We start from the raw sequence: 21,801 nt of genomic DNA on the forward strand, positions 1-21,801 counted from the left end.
GTTCCGAAGCCGGACGGCTCGATCAGACCGATTTTAAATCTGAAAAATCTGAATCTCTACATGAAAAGGTTCAAGTTCAAGATGGAATCCCTGAGGGTAGTGATTTCCAGTCTGGAAGAGGGGGACTTCATGGTGTCAGTAGACTTAAAAGATGCTTACTTGCATGTTCCCATTTATCCTCCTCACCAAGCTTATCTGAGATTCGCAGTACAGGATTGCTATTACCAGTTTCAGATGTTGCCGTTCGGACTCTCCACGGCACCGAGGGTATTCACCAAGGTGATGGCGGAGATGATGGTCCTCCTTCGTTAAAAAGGAGTCAATATAATTCCTTATCTGGACGATCTCCTGATAAAAGCAAGATCCAGGGAACAGTTGGTCCAGAACATCGCACTCTCCCTGTCAATAGTCCAACAACACGGTTGGATCATGAATTTTCCAAAGTCGCAGTTGGAACCGACGACAAGATTGTCCTTTTTAGGGATGATTCTGGACACAGAAGTACAGAGAGTATTTCTTCCAGTGGAAAAGGCTCTGGAAATCCAGAAAATGGTCAAACAAATATTGAAACCAACAAGCGTGTCGATGCATCAATGCATTCGGTTGTTGGGGAAAATGGTAGCGGCCTACGAGGCCATACAGTTTGGCCGATTTCATGCCAGAGTATTCCAGTGGGACCTGTTGGACAAGTGGTCCGGATCCCACCTACACATACACCGGAAAATAATCCTGTCCCCCAAAGCCAGGATTTCGCTCCTGTGGTGGCTACACAGTTCTCACCTACTAGAGGGACGCAGGTTTGGGATTCATGACTGGGTCCTAATAACCACGGATGCAAGTCTCAGAGGCTGGAGAGCTGTCACACAGGGGGAAAGCTTCCAAGGAAAATGGTCAAGTCAGGAAGCCTGCCTTCACATAAACGTTCTGGAATTGAGAGCCATTTACAACGGCCTTCTACAGGCAGTACATCTTCTTCAAGATCCCGTGCAGATCCAGTCGGACAATGTAACAGCAGTCGCGTACATAAACAGGCAAGGCGGAACGAAAAGCAGAGCGGCAATGGCAGAGGTGACAAGGATTCTCCTCTGGGCAGAAAGACATGTTAGAGCTCTGTCAGCAATTTTCATTTCGGGAGTGGACAACTGGGAAGAAGACTTCCTCAGCAGACACGATCTCCATCCAGGAGAGTGGGGCCTCCACCAAGAAGTCTTCGCAGAGGTGACAAGTCTTTGGGGAGTTCCTCAAGTAGACATGATGGCATCTCGTCTAAACAAGAAGCTTCAGAGATATTGTTCCAGGTCGAGAGACCCTCAAGCAATAGCAGTGGATGCACTGGTGACCCAGTGGGTGTTTCGGTCGGTATATGTTTTCCCTCCACTTCCACTGATTCCAAAAGATCTCAAAATAATAAGAAGAACAAGAGTTTGAGCAATCTTCATTGCCCCAGACTGGCCAAGGAGGGCTTGGTATCCAGATCTTCAGGAGTTGCTCATAGAAGATCCTCTGCCTCTTCCTCCTCGAGAGGACCTACTACAGCAGGGGCTGTGTGTGTATCAAGACTTACCGTGGCTACATTTAACGGCATGGCTGTTGAGCATCGGATCCTAGCCCGAAAGGGTATTCCCAAGGAAGTCATCCCCACTCTTAATGAGGCCTGGAAAGGAGTAACGTCTAAACATTACCACCGTATTTGTAGAAAATATGTGCCTTGGTGTGAATCCAAGAAGGCTCCTACGGAAGAGTTTGAGTTGGGACGTTTTCTCTATTTTCTGCAGGCTGGTGTGGATGCGGGCCTTAGATTGGGGTCAATCAAGGTCCAGATTTTGGCCTTATCAGTTTTCTTTCAAAAACAATTGGCCTCCTTTCCAGAAGTTCAGACGTTCGTGAAAGGGGTTCTGCACATCCAGCCTCCTTTTGTGCCTCCAGTGGCACCATTGGACCTTAATGTGGTGTTGCAGATCCTTCAATCGGGTTGGTTTGAGCCTCTACAAGAAATAGAGTTGAAGTTTCTCACTCGGAAAGTGGTGATGCTTTTGGCGTTGGCATCCGCAAGGTGGATGTCTGAATTGGGGGCCTTGTCTCACAAGAGCCCTTACCTGATCTTCCATGAAGGTAGGGCGGAGTTGAGAACTCGTCAGCATTTTCTTCCAAAGGTGGTTTCCTCTTTCCACATAAACCAACCTATTGTGCTGCCAGTTGCTACTGACACGTTCGCTGAGTCAAAGTCTCTAGATGTGGTTAGAGCTTTGAAAATCTATGTTGCTAGAACAACTCGTATACGGAAAACAGAGGCTCTGTTTGTCCTATATGATCACAACAAGATTGGCTGTCCTGCTTCCAAGCAGACTATTGCACGTTGGGTTAGAAATACGATTCAGCAAGCTCATACTACGGCTGGATTGCCGTTACCGACGTCGGTAAAGGCCCACTCCACTAGGAAGGTGGGCTCATCCTGGGCGGCTGCCCGGGGGGGTCTCGGCATTATAACTGTGCCGAGCAGCTACTTGGTCAGGGTCAAACACATTTGCTAAGTTCTACAAGTTTGACACCTTGGCCGATGAGGACCTGAAGTTTGGTCAATAAGTGCTGCAGGGTCATCCGCACTCTCCCGCCCGTACTGGAGCTTTGGTAAAGACCCCATGGTCTTGATGTCGTCCCCAGCATCCTCTATGATGTATGAGAAAATAGGATTTTGATAACCTACCGGTAAATCCTTTTCTCCTAGTCCGTAGAGGATGCTGGGCGCCCGTCCCAGTGCGTACTTTACCTGCAGTTATTACAGTTACACAAGTTGTGTTATCTTGGTTTCAGCATGTTGCTGCAATTGGTTCATGCCTGTTGGGTGTGAGTTGGTAGATATCTCACCACTAATTTAAGTAAATCTTTTCCTCGAAATGTCAGTCTCCCTGGGCACAGTTCCTACAACTGAGGTCTGGAGGAGGGGCATAGAGGGAAGAGCCAGTTCACACCCAATGAAAAGATTTTAGAGTGCCCATGTCTCCTGCGGATCCCGTCTATACCTCATGGTCTTGATGTCATCCCCAGCATCCTCTACGGACTAGGAGAAAAGGATTTACCGGTAGGTTATCAAAATCATTTTTCCAGTCAGGACAGTCTTAACAGCAGTTTGCCACTGGGCAAAGCAATGCAGGGGGGCCCATACCCATCCGGTAGGGGTGGAGGTGCTACCAGTGGCATGACTTCCAGGGTGGTAGGGGGTGTTTAATACGCAGAGGTGGGGTGGATAGTGGAGTGGGCTTAATATTCATCATTTTCTGGTGGAAGGACTGCTTTCTTGACTGCAGAAATCTACAGTTCCTGGAAATAGAAATTTCTTATCTTTTAATGGGGATTTGAGGATCAGAATTCAGGAGCCAGAGCAAACCACCAACGCAAATATAAAACTGCATATAAGGTGTGTTAGAGCTGGAGCAGGGACCAGCTGCTGGAAGGCTGTTATCTCTGGTTCTGGGTATAGTAGAGACACGCTGACAGAGTCCACCAAAAGGTGAGAGTCCCAGCTTTAGGAGTATACCCTAAGACAGAACATGAGATATCTGGCTGGGAAGAGCAATTAACAGGCTCGAATAGGTACCACTGCTTTGTAGTCAGATATTTCCGGTTCCCCTGGGCCGATTTTAAAAGATCTGGTACCCCTGCAAAAAGGGGACCCTTGGCTATCAGCCTAGGGCCCTTATGCTCCTGCCCATTGAGCTCATATGAAAAGACTGCCCTTTTCTGCAGCAGGGTACATTGTGTTCCACAGGAAAACATCGGGGTGTACAGTGGATCTTGATCCAGAGGCACTAACAGGCTAAAGCTTTAGGCTGTCCCAGGATGCATTGGGGCCTCCTCTATAAACCCCGCCTCCAGGCACTGGAGCTCAGTTTCGAGTTGGTGCCTGCAGCAGCAGGTCACTTAATAGGGGGGCTGCACTGGGCAGCCCTGAAAAGCTTTCTAGGAAGACTTAAAGGGCCGCAGCGCTGATATGACAGTGTGACATTCTGTGTTGCGGCTCCATCACCTCCCAAGTGGCGTTGCATACTCTCGCAGCCTGTTCCCAGGTACTTGCGGCGGAGACGCTCCAGCTTAAGGCACACGGTCGCAGACAGTCTCCTGATTCGCATAGCTGCTACGGGGAGGAGGTAAGAGGATCCCCCAGATGGGACCCGCCATTAAATCGCGTTCCTGTCGTGGTCTCGGGACATGGGTCGCGACGCTGACATGGATACTGTCACCGACCAGGGATCCCACTAGACCGCCAGGGCATAGGCATACAGGTCGGGTGTACTAACGTCCATTTTAATAAGAGTCCGTAGTACTGGCGGTGAGGACCAGCATAGGGGAGCCGGCGCTTGACCTGTAGCCCCTCCCACTGGCCCAGGGCGCCATCTACTGCAGATTTTCCCACCCTGGAGCTGCCTCACACTCTCCCTCACTCCCTGACTGAGAAGCTGGGCACCAACTTCTAAGCATAGCTGCGCCTGGTCTCCGGGACTGCAGGGCAAGGTCTCCCTTGTATACAGTGCTGTGACTTTACAAACACTCGAGTATTCTACATGTCTTTATACAGACAGCGTTAGTTAAGAAAGAGTGTACCAATTACAGGATATATTGTACGAGTATTCTGATATAAACCTCAGGTCTAGGACCACGCTGTGTTATATATATAATTATCTGTACATATACTAGTCCAGGGCAGTTTTATTGTCATAATAATTATCTGCATTGCCTGTGACTGTGTGTGCCTGTATCTGCTGTGTGGTTTCACTTTCAGTGTTTCCCAGATATAACTATCACTATATTCTGTACCCTAAGGGACTGGGTGTGTCTGGGTCATATATATAGTGCGTCACAGTATTTACCCATTACGTGTATTCTACTGTGTACTCAGTCATATGATATCGGATTTATTTGCAGGTGTTGTGTACTGTGTATTCAGTCACATACTACGGATTTATTCGCACGGATTGTACTCTGTCTGGCTTTACTAAACCACTCTGTTGTTGCATTTGTGAACAATGTCTAACAAGAAGGGCAGTAAGCCTGTGGATGCTGCTGCATCATGCAGAGCATGCGCCAGGGATTTACTAGAGGGGGAAGTTTTGTATGATGGTCTGTGTACTGTGTGTCATACATCTCCCAGTCAGTCCGCAGCTCCTCTAACCAATCAGGAGCCACCCTGGGCTGCGTTCACAAACCTACTAGGTACACTGGTAGAACGCCTTACGCCCCATATGGGACCAACTGTGCCACTACAGCCACAAATTGTCCCTATGGTTAATCCACCTTGGGCGGAAAATCTATCTACCCAATTGCGGCAATTAAATCAATCCTTGGTCAGACAAAAACCTACTCCAGGTCACTCCCGTGTATCTGGGTCATCTAAGCGGGCTGCTTCCTCCTCACAATCCACAAATCTCTCAGATGTTTCATCTGAAGAAGAGGACTAGCATACTGTCTTGTCAGACACTGCATCAGATGTTACTGATGAGGATTCTCCACTGCAAATTGATGTCCCTGCCCTAGTAGTTGCTATTAAGCAGATCCTACAACTCACTGATGATAAGGATTCCACTACTGTGGTTAAGAAAACTGATATGTTTAAACAGCAGAAGGTGGTTAAAAATTAGTGATGTGCACCAGACATTTTTCGGGTTTTGTGTTTTGGTTTTGGATTCGGTTCCGCGGCCGTGTTTTGGATTCGTACGCGTTTTGGCAAAACCTCCCTGAAAATTTTTTGTCGGATTCGGGTATGTTTTGGATTCGGGTTTGTTTTTTACAAAAAACCCTCAAAAACAGCTTAAATCATAGAATTTGGGGGTCATTTTTATCCCATAGTATTATTAACCTCAATAACCATAATTTCCACTCATTTTCAGTCTATTCTGAACACCTCACACCTCACAATATTATTTTTAGTCCTAAAATTTGCACCGAGGTCGCTGGATGGCTAAGCTAAGCGACCCAAGTGGCCGACACAAACACCTGGCCCATCTAGGAGTGGCACTGCAGTGTCAGGCAGGATGGCACTTCAAAAAAATTGTCCCCAAACAGCACATGATGCAAAGAAAAAAAGAGGTGCACCAAGGTCGCTGTGTGACTAAGCTAAGCGACCCAAGTGGCCGACACAAACACCTGGCCCATCTAGGAGTGGCACTGCAGTGTCAGGCAGGATGGCACTTCAAAAAAATTGTCCCTAAACAGCACATGATGCAAAGAAAAAAAGAGGCACACCAAGGTCGCTGTGTGACTAAGCTAAGCGACACAAGTGGCCGACACAAACACCTGGCCCATCTAGGAGTGGCACTGCAGTGTCAGGCAGGATGGCACTTCAAAAAAATTGTCCCCAAACAGCACATGATGCAAAGAAAAAAAGAGGCGCACCAAGGTCGCTGTGTGACTAAGCTAAGCGACCCAAGTGGCCAACACAAACACCTGGCCCATCTAGGAGTGGCACTGCAGTGTCAGGCAGGATGGCACTTCAAAAAAATTGTCCCCAAACAGCACATGATGCAAGGAAAAATGAAAGAAAAAAGAGGTGCAAGATGGAATTGTCCTTGGGCCCTCCCACCCATCCTTATGTTGTATAAACATGACATGCACACTTTAACGAACCCATCATTTCAGCGACAGGGTCTGCCACACGACTGTGACTGAAATGACTGGTTGGTTTGGGCCCCCACCAAAAAAAGAAGCAATCAATCTCTCCTTGCACAAACTGGCTCTACAGAGGCAAGATGTCTACCTCATCATCATCCTCCGATTCCTCACCCCTTTCACTGTGTACATCCCCCTCCTCACAGATTATTAATTCGTCCCCACTGGAATCCACCATCTCAGGTCTCTGTGTACTTTCTGGAGGCAATTGCTGCTGGTGAATGTCTCCACGGAGTAATTGATTATAATTCATTTTGATGAACATCATCTTCTCCACATTTTCTGGAAGTAACCTTGTACGCCGATTGCTGACAAGGTGAGCGGCTGCACTAAACACTCTTTCGGAGTACACACTGGAGGGAGGGCAACTTAGGTAGAATAAAGCCAGTTTGTGCAAGGGCCTCCAAATTGCCTCTTTTTCCTGCCAGTATACGTACGGACTGTCTGACGTGCCTACTTGGATGCGGTCACTCATATAATCCTCCACCATTCTTTCAATGGTGAGAGAATCATATGCAGTGACAGTAGACGAAATGTCAGTAATCGTTGGCAGGTCCTTCAGTCTGGACCAGATGTCAGCAATCGCTCCAGACTGCCCTGCATCACCGCCAGTGGGTGGGCTCGGAATTCTTAGCCTTTTCCTCGCACCCCCAGTTGCAGGAGAATGTGAAGGAGGAGATGTTGACAGGTCACGTTCCGCTTGATTTGACAATTTTCTCACCAGCAGGTCTTTGAACCTCTGCAGACTTGTGTCTGCCGGAAAGAGAGATACAACGTAGGTTTTAAATCTAGGATCGAGCACGGTGGCCAAAATGTAGTGCTCTGATTTCAACAGATTGACCACCCGTGAATCCTGGTTAAGCGAATTAAGGGCTCCATCCACAAGTCCCACATGCCTAGCGGAATCGCTCTGTTTTAGCTCCTCTTTCAATGTCTCCAGCTTCTTCTGCAAAAGCCTGATGAGGGGAATGACCTGACTCAGGCTGGCAGTGTCTGAACTGACTTCACGTGTGGCAAGTTCAAAGGGTTGCAGAACCTTGCACAACGTTGAAATCATTCTCTACTGCGCTTGAGTCAGGTGCATTCCCCCTCCTTTGCCTATATCGTGGGCAGATGTATAGGCTTGAATGGCCTTTTGCTGCTCCTCCATCCTCTGAAGCATATAGAGGGTTGAATTCCACCTCGTTACCACCTCTGCTTCAGATGATGGCAGGGCAGGTTCAGGAATGTTTGGTGGTGCTCCAGTCTTCGGCACGCGGTGGCTGAATGCCGAAAGTGGCCCGCAATTCTTCGGGCCACCGACAGCATCTCTTGCACGCCCCTGTCGTTTTTTAAATAATTCTGCACCACCAAATTCAATGTATGTGCAAAACATGGGACGTGCTGGAATTTGCCCAGATGTAATGCACGCACAATATTGCTGGCGTTGTCCGATGTCACAAATCCTCAGGAGAGTCCAATTGGGGTAAGCCATTCTGCGATGATCTTCCTCAGTTTCCGTAAGAGGTTGTCAGCTGTGTGCCTCTTCTGGAAAGCGGTGATACAAAGCGTAGCCTGCCTAGGAACGAGTTGGCGTTTGCGAGATGTTGCTACTGGTGCTGCCGCTGCTGTTCTTGCTGCGGGAGGCAATACATCTACCCAGTGGGCTGTCACAGACATATAGTCCTGAGTCTGCCCTGCTCCACTTGTCCACATGTCCGTGGTTAAGTGGACATTGGGTACAACTGCATTTTTTAGGACACTGGTGACTCTCTTTCTGAGGTCTGTGTACATTTTCGGTATCGCCTGCCTAGAGAAATGGAACCTAGATGGTATTTGGTACCGGGGACACAGTACCTCAATCAAGTCTCTAGTTGCCTCTGAATTAACGGTGGATACCGGAACCACGTTTCTCACCGCCCAGGCTGCCAAGGCCTGAGTTATCTGCTTTGCAGCAGGATGACTGCTGTGATATTTCATCTTCCTCGCAAAGGACTGTTGGACAGTCAATTGCTTACTGGAAGTAGTACAAGTGGTCTTCCGACTTCCCCTCTGGGATGACGATCGACTCCCAGCAGCAACAACAGCAGCGCCAGCAGCAGTAGGCGTTACACTCAAGGATGCATCGGAGGAATCCCAGGCAGGAGAGGACTCGTCAGACTTGCCAGTGACATGGCCTGCAGGACTATTGGCTTTCCTGTGTAAGGAGGAAATTGACACTGAGGGAGTTGGTGGTGTGGTTTGCAGGAGCTTGGTTACAAGAGGAAGGGATTTAGTTGTCAGTGGACTCCTTCCGCTGTCACCCAAAGTTTTTGAACTTGTCACTGACTTCTGATGAATGCGGTCCAGGTGACGTATAAGGGAGGATGTTCCTAGGTGGTTAACGTCCTTACCCCTACTTATTACAGCTTGACAAAGGCAACACACGGCTTGACACCTGTTGTCTGCATTTGTGTTGAAATAATTCCACACCGAAGAGGTGATTTTTTTTTATATTTTGACCAGGCATGTCAATGGCCATATTCGTCCCACGGACAACAGGTGTCTCCCCGGGTGCCTGACTTAAACAAACCACCTCACCATCAGAATCCTCCTTGTCAATTTCCTCCCCAGCGCCAGCAACACCCATATCCTCATCCTGGTGTACTTCAACAGTGACATCTTCAATCTGACTATCAGGAACTGGACTGCGGGTGCTCCTTCCAGCACTTGCAGGGGGCGTGCAAATGGTGGAAGGCGCAAGCTCTTCCCGTCCAGTGTTGGGAAGGTCAGGCATCGCAACCGACACAATTGGACTCTCCTTGGGGATTTGTGATTTAGAAGAACGCACAATTCTTTGCTGTGCTTTTGCCAGCTTAAGTCTTTTCATTTTTCTAGCGAGAGGATGAGTGCTTCCATCCTCATGTGAATCTGAACCACTAGCCATGAACATAGGCCAGGGCCTCAGCCGTTCCTTGCCACTCCGTGTCGTAAATGGCATATTGGCAAGTTTACGCTTCTCCTCAGACGCTTTCAATTTTGATTTTTGGGTCATTTTACTGAACTTTAGTTTTTTGGATTTTACATGCTCTCTACTATGACATTGGGCATCGGCCTTGGCAGACGACGTTGATGGCATTTCATCGTCTCGGCCATGACTAGTGGCAGCAGCTTCAGCACGAGGTGGAAGTGGATCTTGATCTTTCCCTGTTTTAACCTCCACATTTTTGTTCTCCATTTTTTAATGTGTGGAATTATATACCAGTATCAATAGCAATGGCCTACTACTATATATACTGCGCACAACTGAAATGCACCACAGGTATGGATGGATAGTATACTTGACGACACAGAGGTAGGTACAGCAGTGGCCTACTGTACCGTACTGCTATATATTATATACTGGTGGTCAGCAAACTGTGCAAAACTGAAATGCACCACAGGTATGGATGGATAGTATACTTGACGACACAGAGGTAGGTACAGCAGTGGCCTACTGTACCGTAATGCTATATATTATATACTGGTGGTCAGCAAACTGTGCAAAAATGAAATGCACCACAGGTATGGATGGATAGTATACTTGACGACACAGAGGTAGGTACAGCAGTGGCCTACTGTACCGTACTGCTATATATTATATACTGGTGGTCAGCAAACTGTGCAAAAATGAAATGCCCCACAGGTATGGATGGATAGTATACTTGACGACACAGAGGTAGGTACAGCAGTGGCCTTCTGTACCGTACTCCTATATATTATATACTGGTGGTCAGCAAACTGCAAAAATGAAATGCACCACAGGAATGGATGGATAGTATACTTGACGACACAGAGGTAGGTACAGCAGTGGCCTACTGTACCGTACTGCTATATATTATATACTGGTGGTCAGCAAAATTATGCACTGTACTCCTATTATATACTGTCTACAATGCAGCACAGATATGGAGTGTTTTTCAGGCAGACAACGTATACTGGTGGTCACTGGTCAGCAAAACTCTGCACTGTACTCCTCCTATATAATATTATACTGGTTGTTCCCAGTCCCCACAATAAAGCAGCACACTGAGCACAGATATGGAGTGTTTTTCAGGCAGACAACGTATACTGGTGGTCACTGTCAGCAAAACTCTGCTATATAATACAGCTGCTATACGGGAGAATCTGAGTATGCCTCGGACCCGTGTAAAATGGGTGAAGTTCGGGTGGGTTCGGTTTCCGAGGAACCGAACCCGCTCATCACTATTAAAAATCTATTACCCCATTCTGACCATTTGGTGGACATCAGGCAGGAACCCTTGTCTAATCCAGGGAAGAAATTCCCTCTGTCTAAACTGGCCTTAGCTAACCATCCTCTCCCTGCAGAGTTATGTAACAAGTGGGAAAATCCACCGCCGGTGGATTCTCATGTCACCCGCCTAGTGGTGTCATCCACTCTGCCTGTCACCACTGTCACTTCACTGAAGGAACCGACAGATAAGCGCGTGGAGGGATGCCTGAAATCTATGTACTCCCTTACAGATGCTGTACATAGATCCACTATTGCAGCCTCTTGGGCTGCAAAAGGTATTGAAGCATGGGTTCAGGCATTAGAGGAAGAGCTGTCCGAGAATATTTCTGACAATGCCAGACACCTGTCTCACATTACCACTGCCGCCTATTACATTCTGGAGACGTCCTCTGAGGCGGCTGTGTTGGCAGCCAAGGCGTCGACTACGTCTGTCCTGGCTTGCCGTATTCTGTGGTTGAGGTCATGGAAGGTGGACCTGGACTCCAAAAAGACCTTGGAGGTACTCCCCTTTAAGGGGGACATTTTTTGTGGGGAAGACCTTAATAAAATTGAGTTAGCAGCTGCTAATACTGCTTTTCTCCCAAATACTGCTCCCAAATACTAATCCTTCTGCACGGAAGGCAAAAGGTACCACTTTTCGTTCCTTTCGGCCTCAAGGGAAAGCAAAAGATCAGGCATACCAGAGACAGTCTTGTGCTCCCAAAACCACAAAGCCCAAGGCTAAACAATCCCGGGCGGCCCATCAGCCTGCTTTTAAACAAGACAAGCCTGCTGCATGATGGGGCGGGCCTCCCCCTGGAGGTCCCCAGGGTGGGAGTCCGACTTCTTCAGTTCACCCAGGTCTTTTAAAGACCGCTTCAGATGCATGGGTGCAGGAAGTTGTCTCTCATGGGTACGCAGTCTCATTCAAGAGACGTCCCCCTCGACAATTTTTTTTACCACGGTTATACCTTTGGATCCGTTAAAGGCGCAAGCTCTGCAAAAGGTTGTGAGTTCCCTCCTGAATACAGGAGTGGTAGTGCCGGTACCTCTGTCCCACAGAGGCAGAGGTAACTACTCGACCCTGTTTCTAGTTCCGAAACCCAATGGGTCTTTCCGGCCTATACTCAACCTCAAATCACTGAACAAGTTCATGAGAGTGTCCAAGTTCCGTATGGAAACACTGCGCTCAATTGTACTGGCTATGGAACCCGGAGACTATATGGTATCCCTGCATATACAAGATGCGTACCTGCATAAACCTATTGCCATGTCACATCAGCAGTATCTGCGGTTTGCTATTGGCAACCTCAGTTCCAGGCTCTGCCATTTGGACTGGCTACGGCTCCTCGGATCTTCACAAGGTCATGGCCATAATGACTGCCCATCTCTGTTGCCAGGGAGTCAGGATCCTTCTATTTCTGGACGACTTGCTGATTCTGGAAAACTCCCATGATGTCCTCCTCAGTCATCTGCAACTGACGGTAACCTTCCTGCAAGCCCACGGGTGGCTTATCAATTGGAAGAAGTCCTCGCTGGTCCCAGTTCAGAGCATGGTGCACCTGGGGGCACTCCTGGACACACACAGTCTGTTTCTGTCTTCAGAAAAAGTCCTGAAGCTTCAGGACAGGATAAGATGCTTCCTTTGTCGCCCCAGAGTGTCGATACACTCAGCGATGCAAGTACTTGGCCTGCTGGTGTCGGCATTACACATGGTAGAGTACGCTCAATTTCATTCCCCTGCAGAGGTTAATTCTTTCCAAGTGGGACAGCCTACCTCTTCGGATCAGATCTCACATGATCACTTTGACTCTGGAGGTTCGTCGGTCGCTGACCTGGTGGCTACAGGACCAGCAATTGAGCAGGGGCCGTCCCTTCTGGATCCCTGACTGGGTCCTGCTGACAACGGACGCCAGTCTGAGGGGATGAGGTGCGGTGTTGGAGCAACACTCTTTTCAGGGTCAACGGACCAAGGAGGAATCACTCCTCCCAATAAACATTCTGGAGTTGCGGGCGGTGTTCAATGCATTGACTCTCGCCTTGCCTCTGGTACTGAACAGGCCGGTTCAAGTATGGTCAGACAATGCCACCACAGTGGCTTACATAAACCATCAAGGCAGCACTCAAAGCCGCATAGCTATGATGGAAGTGTCAAAAATCCTTTGTTGGGTGGAACGCCATCTGCCAGCAGTATCAGCCAGGACGTGCCCGCCGGAGAGTGGAGTTTTCATCCGGAAGTCTTTGAACTCTTAGTGGACAAGTGGAACCTACCAGATGTAGACCTGATGGCATCTCAACACAATCACAAGGTTCTTCAGATCAAGGACCAGGGATCCTCAAGCAGCATTCGTGGACACACTAGCTATTCCATGGAACTTTTGGCTGCCCTACATGTTCCCTTTAGTGTCACTCCTGCCCAGGCTCCTGCAGAAGTTCAAACACGAAGGTGGAATACTACTTCTAGTCGCTCCAGCATGGCCCAGACGGCATTGGTTCTCAGACCTGCAGGGTCTATAGACAGAGCGTCCTCTTCAACTTCCTCAGTGCCCAGACCTCCTCCCCTTGTCTTTATCTGGACCTGGCCAGACTGGCTTTGATGGCATGGCTCTTTAAGCATTACTCCTAAGGGCCAAAGGATTCTCTGAGGCGGTCATCCAAACTATGTTGAAAGCCTGCAAACCGGTATCTGCCCGAATTTATTACAGGGTCTGGAATTCTTACTTCACCTGGTGTGCTGATACGAATTATGATGCATACAGATTCAGAACTTCCAGAATTCTGGCTTTTCTGCAACACGGCCTGGATTTAGGCCTTCGTCTAGACTCCCTCAAGGTTCATATATCTGCCTTGTCAGTTTGGTTTCAGAGTAATATTGCATCTATACCTGATGTTCATACATACACTCACGGTGTCTTCAGGATTCAGCCTCCCTATGTCCCTACTGTGGCTCCATGGGATCTGTCTGTTGTCCTGAATGCCCTGCAAGGGTACCCATTTGAACCTTTTGAGTCGGTAGACCTTAAATGGCTTACAGCCAAGGTCTTGTTTTAACAGGCTATTGCCTCTGCTAGAAGGGTGCCGGACTGAGGCGCTTTGTCCTGTCGTCTACCCTTTCTGATATTTCATCGTGACCGGGCAGTTCTTAGAACTCGCCCAGGTTATTTACCTAAGGTTGTGTCATCTTTTCACCACCAAGAGATTGTGGTTCCGGCCTTTATCTCTTCTGATTTGTCCTCCAAAGAGCGGTCTTTGGATGTGGTAAGGGCTCTCCGTATATATGTGGAGAGGGCTGCCTCCATTAGGAGGTCAGATTCCCTTTTTGTCTTGTTTGGTTTTCACGCACGTGGCTGGCCTACAAATAAGCAAACCTTGGCCAGATTGATTAGAATGGTGATTGCACAAGCTTATGCACAGGCTGGTCTCCCAGCTCCTGCTGCTATTAATGCCCATTCTACTCTGTCTGTTGGACCTTCTTGGCGTCCCGCCCTGGCTTCCGCAGAACAGTCGTGCAAGGCGACTACGTGGTCCTCAGTGAACACGTTCATTAGGCTCTATGCCTTTGTTACTTCCGCCTCCCAGGATGCTTCCTTTGGACGCTGGATTCTCATACCCGCTAAGGCGCGTCCCCTCCCTTGAGGAGCTGCTTTAGGACATCCCCGATGTTTCCCTGTGGAACACAATGTACCCTGCTGCAGAAAAGGAGAGTTATGGTAGACTTACCATGGTTAACTTTCTGTCTGTGAGGTACATTGGGCACACAGGGCGCCCACCCTGACGCACCTAGCTTCTATGGGTTTGTATGGCATGTCACTGGTCCCTTCTCCTGTCATGAGAAAGTGGTTCTAGGTCAGGCATTCCCAACCACGGTCCTCAAGGCACACTAACAGTCCTGGTCTTAGTGATATCCAGCCTTCAGCACAGGTGACTTAATTAGTAGCTCAGTTATTTTGATTTAACCATCTGTGCTGCAGCCTGGATATCACTAAAACCTGCACTGTTGGTGTGCCTTGAGGACCGTGGTTGGGAATGCCTGTTCTAGGTGATTAACATCTGCCTTCTCTCTTGCCCGCTTCTGCATTTGACTGGTTAATGAAACTGAGCTTCAGTGCCTGGAGGCGGGGTTTATAGAGGAGGCCCCAATACATCCTGGGACAGCCTAAAGCTTTAGCCTGTTGGTGCTTCTGGATCAAGATCCACTCTACACCCCGATGTTTCCCTGTGGAACCCAATGTACTTCACAGAAAAAGAGTTAACCATGGTAAGTCTACAATAACTCTGCATAACTGTGCAGGCAGAATATGGTGTCAGGGGCATTACTGTGGGTACTTAACATGGTGCAGGGGGCATAATATGATGTTGCTCCGTATGAGCATAGGAATACCTCTTTATTCTTAATATGTATATATATATATATATATATACATATATACCTATTTTGTCAGTCCCGGGACCCACAATTTCTGATGGCAGCCCTGCTAGGTTACCAAAGTATCTGCTAAGAGCAGAGGGTAGGAGTGCGCTGGGCAGACCTTCCAGACACACCATTGTAAAAAGAGCATTTAATGGGGGTGTTGTATGTTATATTGAGTTATCATGTCAACATGTATAAGGCCGACATGATAGTGTTAGCATGGTCAGAATGCTGACATGCATAGTACTGTATGCCAACAGTGGGCATGTTGATATTCATCATGTCTACATGGATGAAATGTTGACAGTATAGAGTGTCAACATAACATCATTGATGGCCCAGTGGTCATTTACCTGCTCCCTGTGGCTGATGCATCTCAGTCCCAGTCCCGGCAGTCATGTGATCATCAGTTCCAGTGGAGTCATCTGATGCGCCAATGTTCCGGTAAGTATTCCTGTCCCATCCCTACCCCTAGTGCCTAACCGTACCTCCCCTCCACCCTCTAACCTCCTCTGCAGTGCCTAGCCCACACAGCGGCATCTAAACCTATCAGCTTTCTGGGAACTTTGACATTTTACATGGCGACATTTCAGATGTCAGCAATCAGAGGATGTTCAACCATGTTGACATATTAGTGTCGACATTATGAATGTCAACATGGTCAAGAATATGACTAGATCTTGTTTAATGGTGTGCATCAAGAAAACTACTTTTTCACTTACTTCCATTGAATTTTATATTTTGAGAAATTTCATCAGAATTTACTGCATTTCAGATTCCAGAAACACAGACTCAGAGACAGTTTGGAAGGGTGTTGAAGAGGTCCCAGAAACAAAAGGTAATTCAGAAACAATCTGGAAGGGTGTTGAAGAGATACCAGAAACAAAAGGTAATATTCACTACCGGAAGTAGGAGTTACAGTATGTATTATGTTATGTTGTTGTTATTATTATTATTATTACTATTATTATTATTATTATTATGTCACTGAAACCATAATATCCTTATCATACAATAAATATAATCACCTACATTTGTACAGTTAATCTTTCATAATTTTTGCAAACTAATATTATTGCCATCCAGTGATAACAGGCAAACCATGAAAAGAATATACAACATTATCTTATCCTAACGTTATTCAAAAACTAAGAAATAAATCAATGAAAAATAAACACTGAAGCATACAGAATATTATGGTAAAAATAGGATTTTAATACCTACCGGTAAATCCTTTTCTCTTAGTCCGTAGAGGATGCTGGGGACTCCAAAAGGACCATGGGGTATAGGCAGGATCCGCAGGAGACATGGGCACTTTAAGACTTTAAATGGGCGTGAACTGGCTCCTCCCTCTATGCCCCTCCTCCAGACCTCAGTTATAGGAACTGTGCCCAGAGAAGACGGACATTTCGAGGAAAAGGATTTTGTTAAACTAAGGGTGAGATACGTACCAGCTCACACCACAACACACCGTACAACACGGCATTTAACTAAAACCAGTTAACAGCGTAAACCAACGAGATCAGCAACAGGCTGACCCTTACCAAAACACAACCTTTGTGTAACATAAGCAATAAGGGACGCCCAGCATCCTCTACGGACTAAGAGAAAAGGATTTACCGGTAGGTATTAAAATCCTATTTTCTCATACGTCCTAGAGGATGCTGGGGATTCCAAAAGGACCATGGGGTTTATACCAAAGCTCCAAATCGGGCGGGAGAGTGCGGATGACTTTGCAGCACCGATTGAGCAAACAGGAGGTCCTCATCAGCCAGGGTATCAAACTTGTAGAACTTTGCAAAAGTGTTTGACCCCGACCAAGTAGTTGCTCGGCAAAGCTGTAAAGCCAAGACACCGCGGGCAGCCGCCCAAGACGAGCCCACCTTCCTAGTGGAATGGGCTTTCACCGATTTCGGTAACGGCAAACCAGCCGTAGAATGAGCCTGCTAAATCGTATTACAGATCCAGCGTGCAATAGTCTGCTTAGAAGCAGGAGCGCCAACCTTGTTGGCCGCATACAGGACAAACAGCGCCTCTGCCTTCCTAACCCGAGCCGTTCTGGCTACATAAATTTTCAAAGCTCTGACCACATCAAGAGACTTGGAATCAGCCAAGGCTTCAATAGCCACAGGCACCACAATAGGTTGGTTCATGTGAAACGAAGAAACCACCTTCGGTAGAAATTGTTGGCGAGTTCTCAACTCTGCTCTATCATCATGGAAAATCAGATAGGCGCTTTTGTGAGACAAAGCCGCCAATTCAGACACCCGCCTTGCAGACGCCAAGGCCAATAGCATGACCACCTTCCAAGTGATACATTTCAACTCTACCTTTTGTAAAGGTTCAAACCAATATGACGTAAGGAACTGTAACACCACATTAAGGTCCCACGGTGCCACAGGGGGCACAAACGGAGGTTGGATGTGTAGCACGCCTTTCACGAAAGTCTGCACTTCTGGAAGTGAGGCTAATTCCCTTTGAAAGACAATTGATAAGGCCGACACCTGCACTATAATGGAGCCTAACTTCAGGCCCACATCCACACCAGCTTGCAAAAAGTGGAGAAAACGCCCCAGCTGAAATACTTCTGTAGGAGCCTTCTTGGATTCACACCAAGACACATATTTTCTCCAAATACGGTGGTAATGCTTCGCCGTTACCTCCTTTCTAGCTTTGAGTAGAGTGGGGATGGCTTCCCCGGGAATACCCTTCCTAGCTAGGATTTGGCGTTCAACCGCCATGCCGTCAGACGCAACCGCGGTAAGTCATGGAACACACACGGCCCTTGCTGTAACAGATCCTCTCTGAGAGGAAGAGGCCAGGGATCTCCTGTGAGTAAATCCTGAAGATCCGGATACCAGGCCTCCGTGGCCAATCTGGAACAACAAGTATCGTCCGAACCCTTGTTCTTCTTATGATCCTTAATACCTTTGGGATGAGTGGAAGCGGAGGGAACACATAGACCGACTGAAACACTCACGGTGTCACTAGTGCATCCACTGCTATTGCTTGAGGGTCCCCCGACCTGGAACAATATTTCGGAAGCTTCTTGTTGAGGCGAGACGCCATCATGTCTATTTAAGGAAGTCCCCAACGACTTGTCACTTCTGCAAAGACCTCTTGATGAAGACCCCACTCTCCTGGATGGAGATCGTGTCTGCTGAGGAAGTCTGCTTCCCAGTTGTCCACTCCTGGAATGAAGACCGCTGACAGAGCGCTTGCATGTTTTTCCGCCCAGCGAAGAATCTTGGTGGCCTCCGCCATCGCCGCTTTGCTCTTCGTTCCGCCCTGTCGGTTTACGTGCGCCACGGCTGTGATGTTGTCCGACTGAATCAGGACGGGCAGGTCGCGAAGAAGATGTTCTGCCTGCCGTAGGCTGTTGTAGATGGCCCTTAACTCCAGCATGTTTATGTGCAGACAAGCTTCCTGGCTTGACCATTTTCCCTGGGAATTTTGTCCCTGTGTGACTGCTCCCCAACCTCGGAGACTCGCGTCTGTGGTCACCAGAATCCAATCTTGGATTCCGAACCTGCGACCCTCTAGAAGGTGAGAACTTTGGAGCCACCACGAGAGTGAAACCCTGGCCCTGGGGGACAGGCTTATCTTCCGGTGCATCTGCAGATGGGACCCGGACCACTTGTCCAGCAGGTCCCACTGAAACGTTCTTGCATGGAACCTGCGAAACGGAATGGCCTCGTAGGCCACCGCCGTTTTTCCCAGCACTCGAGTGCAGTGATGAATCGACACTCTTGGCGGTTTCAGAAGTTCCTTGACCATGTTCTGGATTTCCTGAGTTTTCCAATGGGAGAAAGAGCCTCTGCAGGTCGGTGTCCAGAATCATGCCAAAAAACGATAGCCGAGTTGTCGGAATCACCTGCGACTTTTGTAAATTTAGGAGCCAGCCATGCTGTTGCAGCACCTGCAGGGAGAGCGCAACGCTTTTCAGTAACTGCTCCTGTGATCTCGCCTTTATCAGGATCTCGTCCAAGTACGGGATAATTGTGACCCCTTGCTTGTGCAGGAGCACCATCATTTCTGCCATTACCTTGGTGAAAATCCTCGGAGCCGTGGAAAGACCAAATTGAAATTGGTAGTGACAATCCTGAACAGCGAACCTCAGGTACGCCTGATGAGGAGGATATATGGGGACATGTAGGTACGCATCCTTTATGTCGACCGACACCATAAAATCCCCCCCTTCCAGACTGGAGATCACTGCTCGGAGAAATTCCATCTTGAATTTGAATTTTTTTAAATAAAGGTTAAGGGATTTTAAGTTCAGAATCGGCCTGACCGAGCCATCCGGCTTCGGGACCACAAACAGGGTTGAATAAAACCCGTCTCTCCGTTGTGATGGGGGTACCGTGACAATGACTTGCTGTTGACATAGCTTTTGTATTGCAGCACATACTACCTCTCTCTATGGAAGAGAAACTCGTAAGGCTGATTTGAAAAATCGGTGCGGAGGCATGTCTTGGAATTCCAGCTTGTATCCTTGGGTCACAATATCCAGCACCCTAGGATCTAGGTTCGAGCGAACCCAGACCTGAATGAAGAGTTGAAGACGTGCCCCCACCGGTGCGGTCTCCCGCAGCGGAGCCCCAGCGTCATGTGGTGGACTTGGTTGAAGCCAGGGAGGGCTTCTGTTCCTGGGAGCTTGCCCCAGCCGTGGATCTTTAACCTCTTCCCTTACCTCTGGCCGCGAGGAAGGAAGAACCACGTCCTTTCCTGAACTTATGTGACCGAAAGGACTGCATCTGGTATTGAGGTGTGTTCTTTTGCTGTGGAGGGACAAAAGGCAAAAATGAAGACTTACCCGCGGTAGCTGTGGAAACCAAGTCCGCGAGGCCCTCACCAAACAAAACTTCACCTTTGTAGGGCAGAGCCTCCATAGTCTTCTTAGAGTCAGCATCACCATTCCATTGATGAGTCCACAACGCCCTCCTAGCCAAGATTGCCATGGCATTGGCCCTTGATTCCAAGAGGCCAATATCCCTCGCAGCCTCCCTTAGATAAACCGCTGCATCCCTGATGTGACCCAGGGTCAAAACAACGCTGTCACTATCCAGGGTGTCTATGTCAGATAACAAGTTATCTGCCTACTTTTCAATAGCGCTACTCACCCATGCCGATGCCACGGCCGGCCTGAGTAGCGTACCGGTAGTAACATAAATAGATTTTAAGGTAGTTTCCTGTTTACGATCCGCAGGATCCTTAAGGACTGCCGTGTCAGGGGACGGTAGCGCCACCTTCTTGGACAAACGCGCCAGGGCTTTGTCCACTGTGGGTGATGATTCCCACCGTAATCTATCCGGCGAGAGGAAAGGATACGCCATAGCAATTCTCCTGGGAATCTGCAGTCTCTTGTCAGGAGACTCCCAAGCCTTTTCAAAAAGAGCGTTCAATTCATGAGAGGGAGGAAACATTACCTCAGGTTTCTTTCCCTTAAACATACAGACCCTTGTGTCAGGGACAGTGGGGTCTTCTGTGATATGCAACACATCTTTAATAGCCACAATCATGTACTGAATACTCTTAGCCACTTTAGGATGTAATTTGGCATCATTATAGTCGACACTGGAGTCGGAATCCGTGTCGGTATCTGTGTCTGCTACCTGGGTAAATGGACGTTTCTGAGACCCTGAGGGGGCCTGAGACTGTGATAAAACATCACCCATGGATTGTCTCCATGCTTGGTTCTGAGACTCAGAATTGTCTAACCTCTTATGCAATATCTACCCAATCAGCAGTCGGCGGTGCCGACGGAGTCACTCCCACATTCTGTTCAGCTTCCTCACCAGCCTCCTCCTGGGAAAAGCATTCAATTTCAGACATGTCGACACACACGTACTGACACCCCCAAACACACTGGGCTATAGGGGACAGACCCACAGTAAGGTCCTTCAGAGAGACAGAAAGGGAGTTTGCCAGCTCACCCCCAGCGCCCCACCGGTCTGAAGGAATTAACCAAAGCCCCAGACCTGTAAGCGCTTTTTATATAATAGTAATCAACACCAAATTGCCGTGCCCCCCCTCGTTTTGTGCACCCTGTTACTTGTAGTAGCAGTGAAGGGACAGGAGCAGCGTCTCTGCAGCTGTGCTGTGGAGAAAATGGCGCTGGTTTTGAGCTGAGGAGGAAGCCCCGACCCCTATATGGCGCGCTTCGGTCCCGCCTTTTTTTTATACTGGCGGGGGTCCCTATACATTGCCTGGGCAATGTATATACATATAGCCAGGTTAAATATGAAGTTTTATTGCTGCCCAGGGCGCCCCCCCTGCACCCTGCACCCATGTAGTGCCGCTTGTATAAGGGAGCAATAGCGCGCAGCGCGACCGCTGCGCGGTACCTCCGGAAGATCTGAAGTCTTCTGCCGCCTTTGAAGTCTTCTTTGCTTCTTTACTCACCCGGCTTCTCTCTTCAGGCTCTGTGAGGGGGACGGCGGCGCGGCTTCGGGAACGAACAGCTAGGCGCACCAAGTGATCAGACCCTCTGGAGCTA

At 48.4% G+C, this 21,801-nt stretch overlaps 1 protein-coding gene across 3 annotated transcripts in view; it reads left to right on the forward strand.

The window, feature by feature from the left end:
- VIT (vitrin) overlaps positions 1-21,801 on the forward strand; it is a 293,710-nt gene that overhangs the window by 229,451 nt on the left and 42,458 nt on the right. For 2 of the 3 annotated variants that reach the window (XM_063917916.1, XM_063917914.1), the window contains one exon: positions 16,078-16,191. In XM_063917916.1, the coding sequence (XP_063773986.1) occupies positions 16,078-16,191 (114 nt within the window). The remainder of the gene's footprint in view (positions 1-16,077; positions 16,192-21,801) is intronic. The other variant, XM_063917915.1, reaches the window with a different exon arrangement.

The sequence above is a fragment of the Pseudophryne corroboree genome, chromosome 4 (assembly GCF_028390025.1).
Source record: "Pseudophryne corroboree isolate aPseCor3 chromosome 4, aPseCor3.hap2, whole genome shotgun sequence".
NCBI lineage: Eukaryota > Metazoa > Chordata > Amphibia > Anura > Myobatrachidae > Pseudophryne > Pseudophryne corroboree.